The 15,126-nt window shown below is 43.7% G+C and overlaps 1 protein-coding gene across 4 annotated transcripts in view; it reads left to right on the forward strand.

The window, feature by feature from the left end:
• Window positions 1-434: 434 nt before the first annotated feature.
• The window catches only part of FHAD1 (forkhead associated phosphopeptide binding domain 1), a 160,118-nt gene continuing 145,426 nt past the window's right edge, over window positions 435-15,126 (forward strand). For all 4 annotated transcript variants that reach the window (XM_043486194.1, XM_043486195.1, XM_043486196.1 and 1 more), the window contains exons 1-2: window positions 435-549; window positions 4,607-4,713. In XM_043486194.1, the coding sequence (XP_043342129.1) occupies window positions 4,621-4,713 (93 nt within the window). In that variant the 5' untranslated portion in view covers window positions 435-549; window positions 4,607-4,620. The remainder of the gene's footprint in view (window positions 550-4,606; window positions 4,714-15,126) is intronic.

Here is a 15,126-nt window from a genome sequence, read left to right on the forward strand (position 1 = left end):
GTCCCCCCCACCTTACCCTATTCTTTTCTAATCTGCAACAGACAGAACTAGATATTTGGGAGGGGCGGTACTAACCTCCAAACTTCCAGTTCTGCTCCATTACCCTGCCATGCCTGACCACCCCCTCCCAACGCACCCAGCCTAGACCAAAGGAGAGTAGGAAGGATTATAGAGTCTGCTTCTTCCTCGATGAAAAGCTTTGGGTTACCTCTGTGACCACCGAGACAATTTCCCCGTCCACGAAATGGGGCTGGGTACCCCTAGACCGCAGATCTGGGAAGGCTAGCGACACTGCGGCCGGCTGTAATTCACCGGGAGCTCGCGGCGCAGCGCCCCTCGCAGGCCACGCCCCTCACCAGCGCGGCCGGCCCAGCGGCGTTGCCATGGCGACGCGCGTACACAGGCCGGGAGGGCACGCGGGCTGCGGGCCGCCGGCTGGAGACTCCGCGGGAGCGCGGCCGGGCGGCCTCGCCCGGATCGAGCCCGGCGCCTCCCGAGCAGGCCGGGCTCTTGGCGGAGGACGGGACGTGGGCTTCTTCCTCTGGCCAGGTGAGAGCGACACGTAAGGAGGCGGCGTGCGGAAACCCGGGCCGGAAGAGGCCAGCCCTGCTAGGTCAAGGGCTTGCGGTGCCCCACCTGAGGCCGAATTCCTCTCAGATCCAGGCTCGGGTCGCCAGGAGCACCCCAGACAAGCTATCCCAACACCAGCCCTTCCTTCCTAAATGCAGCGCCCCCGGCCCCACCCCGAGGTAGCCTGCGAGGAAACTTCAGGCCCCTGCTTGGCACCAGCTTTTGGATGTCCTGGGGGTACGCTGAAATTAAGAGAGGAACCCTTGTTTCCCCTGATTTATAGACAATACCCACCCAATGGTCATAAACCCCGCCCCCCCCTTACCTCACCTCTCTTTAAGGAACTTCGAGGCCTTCTGTGGCCCTCAAAAGAAGTTTTGCTCCTATAGCCCAATTCTGAGCCATCCAGAGTGGTCAGGAGGAATGCAGATGATTTTAGCTCTCTTGCTGTTTATTGTAGTGGGTGCTCCATGGCCCTGAGTAAGAATGAATTCACAGAGCTAAACACATTCAAGTTACTTTCTGCAGTGTTTTCAGACAAAGAAGTGATGCACAGGGCAAGATTAAGGTGGAGAAATCTTGTCCAGTCCAAAAGCTAGAGATAGAATTTAGATGCTCCAAGAAGTTATCTAGGATAGATGCTGAAAGGAAAAATGAAAGGCAGTTACTGTCAGAGATTCCTAGCCACTGGCCACACTGGCTTGCTTGGAGGTGTCATTTTTATTTTCACTCAGCAAGTGTTGCCCAAGCACCTCTGTGTGCCAGGCACTGCCCTGGCACTGGAAATGATGCCCTGCACAGAACAACTGCAAAGGGTGTGAGGTTTTACTCTGTTTGAAAGTTAGCCTGCCCGGCTTATAGGTACTGGCAGAAGACAAGACTCCTGGGCCAGAAACTAAGAACTTTCCCGCTCACGGCACAGCAGACACAACCGGCAGCCAGAGCTGCTTATGCACAGGGATGCTTGTTGCCCTGAAAGTCCCTCGGGGTGGTGAGGAACAGCCAGGGTGGCTGTTGTACGTGCAGTGAGTCTGTGTCCCAGATAGAAAACTCCAGACTTAGGAAATCTCAGTCTTTGAAAGGGGCTGTCAGCAAATCTGCCTGACTTTAGCCTCAGAAGGAGCTGTTGTCTTTATTGTAAACATCACCTTTATCCTCCAGGCTCTTTGCCACATAAGCATCCTTGGAAGGATGGTGCAGGACAAAATCTTTCGGTGCCTTTGCTCTGAAGATGGGTATGAGCACAAGAAACCCATGAAGAACTGCTTCTTAACAAAATCAAGGGACTTCTGTGGCGGTCCACTGGTTAATTCCACGCTCCCAATGCAGGGGGTGAGAGGACTCAGCCCCTGGTCCAGAAACTGAGATCCTGCATGCCACACAGTATGGCCCAAAACCCAAAACAAAATCAACACAGTTCTGGTTTTCCACGAATATATAGCTTAGCGAATGAAAGAGAAACAGACAGCAAACACAACTAAATAAAGGAACAAGCAAAGGTCAGAGAATAAGTAAGAGGAAGGCAACCCAGCAGGAGAAAACTAACAGGGGAATAACATGGCTGAGGGCACCTTTAGCCATGGTGGTCAGGAGGTTGCCCCAAAGGGGGGCATCTGAGCAGAGAGAAGACATCAGCTTTGGGGTCGTCTCTGGTGACAGCTGACAAACAAATGTATACATGATCCAAGTTTTAAGTTTTAAATTAGTGGCCTGTCCTGTGGTTTTCCTACAACAGAGACATTTCTTGAAAGTTTACCTTTTAGATTAATTGCTTAGATAACATGGTGCTCTGCCAATGAAGATTAATAACTGAAGGCAATAGAGCATGGTTGTTTGGAAAGAGGAAATGTCTTTCCCCTGTGTTCATGACAGTGAGCTTAATAAATTTTATTTCTCATTATATGGAAACATCAGTATTAGTGGGACATTCACAGGCCTCAGAGTTTACAGATATAAACTACCCTGCTTATTTTTATTTCTCGTATCCCCAGGTAGGGTCTCATCTTCCTTTCAGCATATAGAATGCTGATTTTAAAGACTTTGTTGTTTCACGTCCCAAGCATCAACAGATCGCGCAATTCCCCCACCCCACTCTGCCCCACCAGCAACATGGAGGTTTGTGCAGTGGTTATAGACTAAGGTCCAGAGTTGTCACACACTATTGTGTGACCTTAACCTCTCTGAGTCACAGTTTCCTCTTCTGTAAAGTGGGACAATACTGACACCTACCTTGCAGGGTTGTTCTGAGAATGAAAAGAGGCAATGTCTGTAAAAGGATAGCCCGGTGCCTCACACTTAGTAGGGGTTCATCCTGACACTTGGTAGTGGATGAAATGGTGGAGATGTTGATGGAAAGCAGAACCAGACCAGAGACCTATTACAGTCACACACAGATGACTTTTGTTTTCATTTGTTTGTTTTTTGTTTTCATTTGTTTGTTTTTTGTTTTCATTTGTTTGTTTTTTGTTTTGTTTTTAATAGTAGGTTTTTTCCTTTTTCTTTTTAAAAAATCTTTACTTATTTGGCTGCACCCGGTCTTAGTTGTGGCACATGGGTTCTTCGATCCTCATTGTGGCATTCAGGATCTTGGACAACCATGGAAGCCTCTAAATGACTTTTGTTTTTATCCACAGTACAACTACTTCACACTTCAGTGGCCTTTCAGGTGAAAAGAGACTTTCTTAACAAGGCGTTAAGATGGAGGATGTCACACTGTGTAGCCGGACATCTCTCAGATTGGAATTCAAGTATTGTGTCATGTGAATTATCATCAACATGTGTCATCATGTTGATGTGTCATGCTTTCCATCAACATCTCCACCATTTCATCCACTACCAAGTGTGAGGATGAGCCCCTACTAAGTGTGAGGCACTGGGCTATCATGTTGGTTATCATCAATATCTTGGAACCTGCCAAAGGCCGGAATACTGAAGTGGGTTGCCATGTTCTCCTCCAGGGGATCTTCCCAGCCCAGGGATCGAACCCAGGTCTCCCACATTGTAGGTGGATCCTTTACTCCCTGAGCAACCAAGGAACAACCTATACAACCAAAACACACGTACAGGACTTTCTTTGAACTGCGTTGAAATACAAAATGGGTGGAAGGATACTTGGGTAGATATGTGATAAAGTAAATATAGCAAAAAGTCAATTGTGGAATCTGGGTGGTGGTTATGTAGGAGTTCACCATCTACTTCTTTCAACTTTTCTGTGTGTTTCACATTTTCGTAATTAAAACACCAGGAAAAAGTAGGTACAGAGTCCTGACTAAGCTATAATCTTAATACTTTGTCTTTGGAAATCATTCTGTTTTTCTACCTAAATATATAACAGAATACAGTGACTTAAAAGAAAGTATCATATAATGCCCATTTCCTTGATGATTTACTCTTCTGCACTTTAAAAAGCTCTTTAGAAGGTTGGGGTTCCTTGAGTCAAAGTTCACAAAACCCAAGATTAGTAATAGTAATAATCACAGTAGGAGAAAAGTGTGTTTAGCAAACACCATTTTAGATGCTTCACATGCATCACTGCATTCAATCCTCACAAAACCCATTGGGATACAGAGTATTACTAGCCCCATTTTACAGATGAGAAAACTGAGGTTTACAGAGTGAATAAGTAATTCAACCAGAGTCACTGAACTAGTAAGTGGTAGGTCAGTGATTCTTAGTACTTGATTATGGCAAATATCTAACCTCAAACTAAGCTTAATGGGAGTTGGAGAGTGATTGTCAGTGGAATTCAGATTTGTTGTTGGGTTGTTTTTGCTATTGCTTGTTTGTGCTCTGAGTTACATAAAGGGTGTCCTCTGATAATCAGAACCAAGCTTATCTATGACAGATATCAGTGTTAAAGATAGTCTTAAAAATGTGAAGAATTGTAAGTATGATCATTGTTAAATCCATCTATCCACTCCTACCTCTGCTGATTTTCCTTTTGTGACATTATGGTATATTCCATTCATTCTAAATATGATATTGAATAATTAAAGGACTTTTCCTAACCAGATTTGTTTCTGCAAACCTTTTCTAGGGAAAGCAGAGAGTATGAAAGCCTATCTAAAGAGCGCAGAAGGCTTTTTTGTCTTGAATAAAAGTACTACGATTGGAAGGCATGAAGACTCAGATCTTGTTTTAGAGGTAAGATCTCTTCCTGCCCGGTCCCCACCCCTCCCAGCCCCTCATCTCTGCAGAAGCCCCATCCCCTGTGGACTCCGATCTCTTCTGAAGCGCAGCCTCTGGCTAACAGCCACTGCCTTCCTCCATGTGCTTTGTTGTTGTTTAGTCGCTCAGTCGTGTCCAACTCTTTGCGACCCCATGGACTGCAGCATGCCAGGCTTCCCTGTCCTTCATCATCTCCCAGAGTTTGCTCAGGTTCATGTCCATTGAGTCCATGGTGCTATCTAACCGCCTCATCTTCGGTGTGCTACCAATAACCAGTTGTCAGATGTGCTGGAGCTCCTTGGCACACGTGGTGAGAATGAGCAGGATGCAGAGTGAGATGCGCCTTCTGTCCTTTGCTGACCGTGTCCCACCCAGGATCCCCTCCCCCGCTGCCTGATGGGGCCATTTGGAAGGTGGTGCTTGACCTTCACCTGCTCCAGGTCTGGCAGCCAGAGCCACCTGAAGTGCCCAGCTTGACAAATAGCCTCTTGCCCTTTTCAGAGCTTCTGGAGACTGTTGTGGGTCCCTCGGAGCCCTCCCCAACCCCCACCACCAAGTAGTAAATCAGGGTAATCCTTGGGCATAGCCACGGTATCCTCTCATTTCATTTCATTCTCTATGTTAGCTGTGGCTTGGTCCACAGTCCCAGCTTGATGACAGCCAAAGAAATTGGAAGAAAGTAAGGAGTTAGTCAAAACAGTGGCTTTGGGGGCACTCTCCATCCCCCTTCTGATGTCTGTGTCGGAAGCTTTCTCCATCATTTTTCACTTTAATAAAACTCTGCTACACACACACACACACACACACACACACACAGTGGCTTTGAGCCTTTTAAAATTGAAAAGGGTTAAAATATTGAAAGAAAAATGCAGTGGAATTTATGACTATAAAAGGCAGGTCTTTTTCAGACTTCACTCAACAGATTGTTAAAAGGCTTTTCATTTTGAAATGACAGATTCACAAACAGTAGAGAGAGAATGGTACAAAGTGTGTATATAGTTCTGTCCCATTTTATCACATGTATGACTTTGTGTGTAGCCGCCAAGATACAGAACTGACTTCCCAGGTACCTCAAGTGGTAAAAAATCTGCCTGCCAATGCAGGAGATGCAGGTTTGATCCCTGGGTTGGGAAGATCCCCTAGAGGAGGAAATGGCAACCTGCTCCAATATTATTGCCTGGAAAATCCCATGGACAGAGGAGCCTGGTGGGCTATAGTCTGTTGGGTTGTAACGAGTTGGACATAACTAAACAACTGAACACACACACACACCAAGGTATAGAATATTCCATCATCAAAGATCTCCCTTGTGATATTCTTCTTTTTAATTTTAATGTATTTATTTACTTAGCTGCACTGGGTCTTAGTTGTAGCATGTGAGATCTAGTTCTGACCAGGGGTTGAACCCACGCCCCCTGCTTTGGCAGCTCAGAGTCTCACTACTGGGCTACCAGGAAAGTCCCATGATATTCCTTTTATGTTCACAATATTTTCCCCCACCACCATCCCCAAGTCGCAGCAACCACTAATCTGTTCTATATCTCTATAATTTTCATCATTTTGAGAATGTTACATAAATGGAATCTTAACGTCCGTGACCTCTGCCATTGATTTTTTTTTTTAACTCAATGTAATGATTTTGACATCAATCTAGGTTATTAGCTTGTTCTTTTATTGCTGAGTAATAGCCCATGTTATGGATGTACCACCTATGTTTAACCATTCACTTATTGAAGAACATTGTGATTCCATTAGGGGCTGTTATGAATAAATCTACTATGAACATTTGTGAACAGGTTTTTCTGTGAACATAAGTTTTATTTCTCTGAGATGAATGCTTAGGAGTATGATTGCATGGATCAACATATATGTTAATATATATTCAGCTTGTGGAAAAACTGCCAGAATCTTATCCAGGGTGGTTGCACCATTTTTTTAGTCCCACAGCAGTGTATGAGACAGGGTTCTCTGCATCCCCACCAGCAGTTAGTATTAACACTGTTTTTTATTTTAGCTGTTCTAGTAAGTGTATAGTGGTATCTTATCATAGCCTTAATTTGCATTTCCCAAATCGATAGTGATGTTACATGTCTTTTCGTGTACTTATTTGCCTTCTTCATACCCTCTTTGGTGAAATATCTCTTTATGTCTTTTAACCATTTCTAATCCAATTGTTTTTTCACCATTAAGTTTTGGGAATTCTTTATGTATTGTAGGTATGAGTCCCTCATCGGATAGATGGTTTGCAAGTATTTTCTCCCATCCATAGCTTGTCTTTTCATTCTTTTAGCAGGATATTTCACAGAAAAAAAATTTTAACTTTTGATGAAGTCCAGGTCATTATTTTTTTCTTTCATAGATCATGCTGTTAGTATCATCTCTAAGAACATGCCACCAAGTCCTTGGTCCTGAGGATTTTCTCTTATATTTTCTTTGAAGTGCTTTATAGTTTTATGTTTAAATCTGTGAACTATTTTGGGTTCACTTTTGTTTATGATGTGAGATTTAGGTCAATGTTCACTTTTACTGCATGTGGATATTGAGTTGTTCCAGAACCATTTGTTAAAAAGACTATCCTTTCTCTCTTGAATTGCTTTTGCGAGTTTGTCAAAAATAACCTGGCCATACTTCTGTGGCGGCTGTCTCTGAGTTCCCTAGTATGTTTCATGGATCTGTGAGGCAGTCCCTCTACCTTATGTCACAGCCTTGATTACTATCACTGTGTGAGTCTTAAATCAGGTACAGTGACTCCTCCCACTTTATTATTCTTTAAATTTTTTAACCTAGTTCCTTTGCCTTTTCATTTACATTTTAGTGTAAGCCGTCTGTATATACAAAATATCATGCTGTAATTTTGCTTGGAATTGCATTTAGTCCGTCATTCAATGTGAGAATAATTGATATTCTACTACATTGTCTCTCAATTCATGAACATGGTATATTTCTTCATTGATTCAGGTAGTCTTTGATGTCTCTCATGAGTGTTTTGTAATTTTTAGCATACAAGTTCTGTACATGTTTTGTTAAATTTACACTTCAGTAATTCTCTCTTTTTTTTTTCTTTTGAGTGATTGTAAATGGTTTATGGGCTTCCCAGGTGGCACTAGTGGTAAAGAACCCACCTGCCAATGCAGGAGACGCAAGACACTCGAGTTTGATCCCTGGATCAGGAAAGATCCCCTGGAGGAGAGCATGGCAACCCACTCTAGTATTCTTGCCTGGAGAATCCCATGGACAGAGGAGTCTGGTGGGCTGCAGTCCATGGGGTTACAAAGAGGCAGACACGACCGAAGCGACTTAACGAACACACACACCCACACTCACACAATAGAATTGGTATTATATTTTTTATTTTGTTCATTTTTTATTTTTACATGTTCATTGACAGTATACAGAAATACAGTTGATCTTTGTATGCTCCTTAGTTTCTTGCAACCTTAACTGAACTTTCTATATAAGGGTTTTTGTAGATTTCTTGGGATTTTATACATAAAATGTGTCATCTACAGTAAGATTAGTTTTATTTCTCCTTTCAGAAAAGGATATCTGAATGCCTTTCATTTCCTTTTCCTTGCTTTATTTCTCTGGTTAGCACTTCCAGGACTCTGTTGAATAAGAGTGGCATAAATCTTTTTTTATATTTGTTTATTTATTTGGCTGCATTGGGTCTTAGTTTCAGCATGCAGGATCTTTGTTTCATCATGCAGGATCTTCCGTTGCAATGCACGGACTCTCTAGTTGCAGCTGGGCTTAGTTGCTCCATAGCATGTGTGGTCTTAGTTCCCTGACCAGGGATTGAACCCATGTCCCCTGCATTGCAAGGCAGACTCTTAGCCACTGAACCACCAGGACCCAGCATAAATCTTTATATTTGCTTGTTCCTGACCTTAGGGAAAGCATTCAGTCTTTCACAATTAAGTACGAGGTAAGCTGTAGGTTTTTTGTACATGTTCTTACTAAGTGAGCAAGTTCCTCTCTTTATTCCTAGTTTTCTGATTATGTTTATCATAAACTCAACAGATTTAAAACTAACTCCATGAACCTGCCCTTGAGATTCTTCTCCATGGTGTGATTTCCTTTCAAGGACACAGAAAATCTGTGCAGTATGCAAAGTTGGTGGGGGGGGGTGCGGGGGGGGGAGGGGAGGAAGAAAAAGAAGAATTGCAGTTTCTTCCTTATCATAACAAGGCATAGATTTGGGGGTGGTTTTATTTCCTGTTCTGGGCTTCTCCAGTGGCTCAGCAGTAAAGAATCTACCTGCAGTGTGGGAGATATGGGTTCAATCCCTGGGTCTGGAAGATCTCCTGGAAAAGGAAATGATAACCCACTCCAGTATGCTTGTCTGGAAAATTTCACGGATAGAGGATCCTGGTAAGCTACAGTCCATAGGGTCACAAAAAAGTCAGACACAACTGAGTGACTGAGGACATAAGTACCTCCTGTCTGGTCAAAGTAGAGACAGGAGATCTCTGTTTTGAACCTGACTATGTCAAGAAAATTAGAGATACCAAGGGAGCGTTTCATGCCAAGATGGATTCGATAAAGGACAGAAATGGTATGGACCTAACAGAAGCAGAAGATATTAAGAAGAGGTGGCAAGAATACACAGAAGAACTGTACAAAAAAGATCTTCATGACCCAGATAATCACAATGGTGTGATCACTCACCTAGAGCCAGACATCCTGGAATGTGAAGTAGAGTGGGCCTTAGGAAGCATCACTATGATCAAAGCTAGTGGAGGTGATGGAATTCCATTTGAGCTATTTCAAATCCTGAAAGATGATGCTGTTAAAGTGCTGCACTCAATATGCCAGCAAATTTGGAAAACTCAGCAGTGGCCACAGGACTGGAAAAGGTCAGTTTTCATTCCAATCCCAAAGAAAGGCAATGCCAAAGAATGCTCAAACTACCGCACAATTGCACTCATCTCACATGCTAGTAAAGTGATGCTCAAAATTCTCCAAGCCAGGCTTCAGCAATATGTGAACCGTGAACTTCCAGATGTTCAAGCTGGATTTAGAAAAGGCAGAGGAACCAGAGATCAAATTGCCAATATCTGCTGGATCATCAAAAAAGCAAGAGAGTTCCAGAAAAACATCTATTTCTGCTTTATTGACTATGCCAAAGCCTTTGACTGTGTGGATCACAATAAACTGTGGAAAATTCTGAAAGAGATGGGAATACCAGACCACCTGACCTGCCTCTTGAGAAATCTGTATGCAGGTCAGGAAGCAACAGTTAGAACTGGACATGGAACAACAGACTGGTTCCAAATAGGAAAAGGAGTACATCAAGGCTGTATATTGTCACCCTGCTTATTTAACTTATGTGCAGATGACACCACCCTTATGGCAGAGAGTGAAGAGGAACTAAAAAGCCTCTTGATGAAAGTGAATGAGGAGAGTGAAGAAGTTGGCTTAAAGCTCAACATTCAGAAAACTAAGATCATGGCATCTGGTCCCATTACCTCATGGGAAATAGATGGGGAGACAATGGGAACAGTGACAGACTTAATTTTTTTGGGCTCCAAAATCACTGCAGATGGTGATTGCAGCCATGAAATTAAATGACGCTTACTCCTTGGAAGGAAAGTTATGACCAACCTAGATAGCATATTAAAAAGCAGAGACATTACTTTGCCAACAAAGGTCCGTCTGGTCAAGGCTATGGTTTTTCCAGTGGTCATGTATGGATGTGAGAGTTGGACTGTAAAGAAAGCTGAGTGCTGAAAAATTGATGCTTCTGAACTATGGTGTTGGAGAAGACTCTTGAGAGTCCCTTGGACTGCAAGGAGATCCAACCAGTCCATCCTAAAGGAGATCAGTCCTGGGTGTTCATTGGAAGGACTGATGCTGAAGCTGAAACTCCAGTAATTTGGCCACCTCATGCAAAGAGTTGACTGATTGGAAAAGACCCTGATGCTGGGAGGGATTGGGGGCAGGAGGAGAAGGGGATGACAGAGGATGAGATAGCTGGATGGCATCACTGACTCGATGGATATGACTTTGAGTAAACTCCGGGAGTTGGTGATGGACAGGGAGGCCTGGCATGCTGTAATTCATGGGGTTGCAAAGAGTCGGACACAACTGAGCGACTGAACTGGTAATATTAAAAAACTCTAGTAATTTTTTTTTATGCAATAGGTCATTTTATTACTGGTGATGTACACTTTCCCTTTTCAGATAGGTTTCAGCAGTGAGTATATAGTTATTTCTCCTAAAGAGCATGGAGAGTGAGCTGCTTGAAGATGTGATCAAATGTCTATCATCTTTTCTTTCTCAAAGACTATTTTCTAAAGAGCAATTTTAGGCTTATAGCAAAATTAAGAAAAAAGTTTATAGATATCCTGTATATCCTTCCGCCCAACACACATGCCCAAAGCCTCCCAGAGTATCCATCCACAGCAGAGTGGTCCATTTGAGGAAACTAGCAATTTTTTAAAGTGGAGGCTTTGGAATAGGCAGACCTGGGTTTGAATCTCATTATGCTACTTTGTGGCTGAGTGATTTCAACCAGACTAATCAGTCTGAGCTCATTTTCCCTGTCTGTAAACCTCTTACCTCACAGCATGGTTGTTAGGGTTAAGTGAAAAATGCACATAAAGAGGTTGGCATGTGGTGCTCAGTAAAAGACACAGTGGTCATTGTTTTGGTCTCATAAGACTGAGAGACTCTTCTCAGAAGAAGAGAAGAATCCTCAGAGAGCTGAAGAATCCTCAGAGGGTTAAGATGAGGATCCGCTGACATTAACAAGCTGTTTGGAAAAGGAAACCAATGAGGACAGTTACTAACCGGACAGAAACTAATTTGCATTCATTGTATAAAAATAAGTGACAGCTTCAATTCAGTTCAGTTCAGTTCAGTCGCTCAGTCATGTCCGACTCTTTGTGACCCCATGAATTGCAGCATGCCAGGCCTCCCTGTCCATCACCAACTCCCAGAGTTTAGTCAGACTCATGCCCATCAAGTTGGTGATGCCATCCAGCCACCTCATCCTCTGTCGTCCCCTTCTCCTCCTGCCCCCAAGCCCTCCCAGCATCAGGGTCTTTTCCAATCAGTCAACTCTTTGCATGAGGTGGCCAAATTACTGGAGTTTCAGCTTCAGCATCAGTCCTTCCAATGAACACCCAGGACTGATCTCCTTTAGGATGGACTGGTTGGATCTCCTTGCAGTCCAAGGGACTCTCAAGAGTCTTCTCCAACACCACAGTTCAAAAGCATCAATTTTTCGGTGCTCAGCTTTCTTTCACAGTCCAACTCTCACATCCATACATGACCACTGGAAAAACCATAGCCTTGACTAGACGGACCTTTGTTGGCAAAGTAATGTCTCTGCTTTTTAATATGCTATCTAGGTTGGTCATAACTTTCCTTCCAAGGAGTAAGCGTCATTTAATTTCATGGCTGCAATCACCATCTGCAGTGATTTTGGAGCCCAAAAAAATTAAGTCTGTCACTGTTCCCATTGTCTCCCCATCTATTTCCCATGAGGTAATGGGACCAGATGCCATGATCTTAGTTTTCTGAATGTTGAGCTTTAAGCCAACTTCTTCACTCTCCTCATTCACTTTCATCAAGAGGCTTTTTAGTTCCTCTTCACTCTCTGCCATAAGGGTGGTGTCATCTGCACATCTGTACTCTGCACATAAGTTAAACAAGCAGGGTGACAATATACAGCCTTGATGTACTCCTTTTCCTATTTGGAACCAGTCTGTTGTTCCATGTCCAGTTCTAACTGTTGCTTCCTGGCCTGCATACAGGTTTCTCAAGAGGCAGGTCAGGTGATCTGGTATTCCCATCTCTTTCAGAATTTTCCACAGTTTATTGTGATCCACACAGTCGAAGGCTTTGGCATAGTCAATAAAGCAGAAATAGATGTTTTTCTGGAACTCTCTTGCTTTTTCTATGATCCAGCGGATATTGGCATTTGATCTCTGGTTCCTCTGCCTTTTCTAAAACCAGCTTGAACATCTGGAAGTTCTCGGTTCATGTATTGCTGAAGCCTGGCTTGGAGAATTTTGAGCATCACTTTACTAGCATGTGAGATGAGTGCAATTGTGTGGTAATTTGAGCATTCTCTTGGAGCTGACTGCTCCCCAAACTTAGTTTAAGAAATAAGTCACCACCACCAGCAACAGTCAGGTTAATTTATGAAGGAATCAGTTGCATTTCCAAAAGCGTGAGCTCATTTTGGCTCCCTGGAGAGCAGATGATACGCGAAACGCCAAGCATTTTGGGGATAGAGTTCTGATGAGTGCTTCTGTCTTCTCTTAGATAAATCAACTTCCCATGGTTTAAATAGGTTTGGGAGAGGAGAGTTGCTCTAAAGAGGGGTGTGGGGACATGGGTCCATTTGGAAGAATTGAAACCTGCAGACATGTCAGCATTTTCCAGTTTTATAAAACATGACAAGGTAAACATTGCCCCTCTGCTGACTTCATTGGGCCTTTCTGTTCGGAAGGATCACCCGTTTTTTAAAAATTAGTTTTTATTCATTTATTTGTTTATTTTTGGCTGTGCTGGGCCTTCATTTCTCTAGCTGTGGCGAGTGAGGTCTACTCTCTGTTGCGGTGCACAGGCTTCTCATTGCAGAGGCTTCTCTTTGTTGCAGAGCACAGGCTCCAGGCACATGGGCTTCAGTAGTTGCAGCCTGTGGGCTCTAGTGTGAGGGCTCAGTAGTTGTGGCCCACAGGATTAGGTGCTCGCCAGCATGTGGGATCTTCCAAGACCAGGGATTGAACCCATGTCCCCTGCATTGGCAGGCAGATTCTTATCCACTGTGCCATCAGGGAAGTTCCAGAAGGATCCAGAAGGACCACCTTTGATTAGCTGTGAGCCATCCTGAGGAATCATTCAGCAGTCAGTTTATTGTTTATGTTATTGATGCCACTAAAAGTCATTCTACTAAATAAGATTCAGGGATGTGACATGAAAGTCGTTCAGTCGTGTCCAGCTCTTTGCGACCCCATGGACTATATAGTCCTTGGGATTTGCCAGGCCAGAATACCGGAGTGGGTAGCCATTCCCTTCTCCAGGGTATCTTCCCAACCCAGGGATCAAATGCAAGTCTCCCACATTGCAGGCAGATTCTTTACCAGCTGAGCCACCAGGGAAGCCAAGATTCAGGGATATGTATTAATAAAAACTCATCCTTCAGATTACCCAGAGGTTACATCCAGCAAATAAAAAAGATTGTTTTATTTGTCTAGATCAATCCTAAAAAATAGGCAGTCATACTTCTAAAGAGTTCTATTCATCAGCAAGGCTGAAATATTGTTTGGAGTGTTTGTTTTGTAATAGTTTGACATCATGTACTTTTTCCGATAATGGGAAGTAGTTCCATGCTTCTTGTTTTTAAAAATTGGGAGGAAGCAAAGTATAAGGAAGAAAATAAAAGTCACTTGTAATCATTTGGTTCAGGGAAAAATCAATATTGGTGTCTGCAGGGTCTTACTGTCCAGATTTTTTCCCTATATCCTGTAAGAAGTTTAATTCCCTAAAGGCAATAGGAAGGCTGTTTATTTATTTATTTTATTTTTGGCAGTGCTAGGTCTTGGTTGCTGCATACAAGTTTTCTCTAGTTGCAGCGAGTGGAGGCTACTCTTCGTTGAGGTGCACAGGCTTCTTGTTGCAGTGGCTTCTCTTGTTGCCAAGCATAGGCTCTAGAGCACAGGTTCAGAAGTTGTGGCACACAGGCTTAGTTGCTCCAAAGCCTTTGGAATCTTCCCAGACCAGGGATCAATCCCATGTCCCCTGTATTGGCAGACAGAGTCTTAACCACTGAACCACTAGGGAAGCCCAGGAAGCCTGTTTATAGCCAGGCTAGTGAGAACTGTTCATAGTCAACAGTAAGAACTGTTATAATTCATTCATTCCACAATATTTACCCGGAGCCACAGCACCAAGGCAAGCCTAGGGATACAGTGATGGCGGGACTAGACATGGTCCCTGCAGTCAGGAAGCTGCCTAGAGAGAGGGACATAAGTTGGATGATCCCACAAAGTTGTGACTAATTCCATTCCAAAACTGGGGCTCTAAAGCAAAGGAATATGATGGACAAAGAGGACTTGACAAAGGGAGAAGGGAACAGCATATGCAAAAGTCCTGGGGTAGACCCAAGGGACTGAGAGAAAACCAGGGCATCCAGGAGTCAGATTGGAAAGGAGGAGTTCTTGTGACAAGTAGGCCTCCTTCACATCACAGTAAGGATTTTGACCTTTATCTGAAAAGCAATGGAAGAAGATTTGAAGGACTGTAAGCGGCGGAGCGGGGCCGGGGGTGGGGGGGGGGCGGTGCTTCCTGGGTGTCGTTAGCGGTAAAGAACCTGCCTGCGAACGCAGGAGACAAAAGAGACATAAGTTCGATCCCTGGGTCAGGAAGATCCCCTGG

The sequence above is a fragment of the Cervus canadensis genome, chromosome 13 (genome assembly GCF_019320065.1).
Source record: "Cervus canadensis isolate Bull #8, Minnesota chromosome 13, ASM1932006v1, whole genome shotgun sequence".
NCBI lineage: Eukaryota > Metazoa > Chordata > Mammalia > Artiodactyla > Cervidae > Cervus > Cervus canadensis.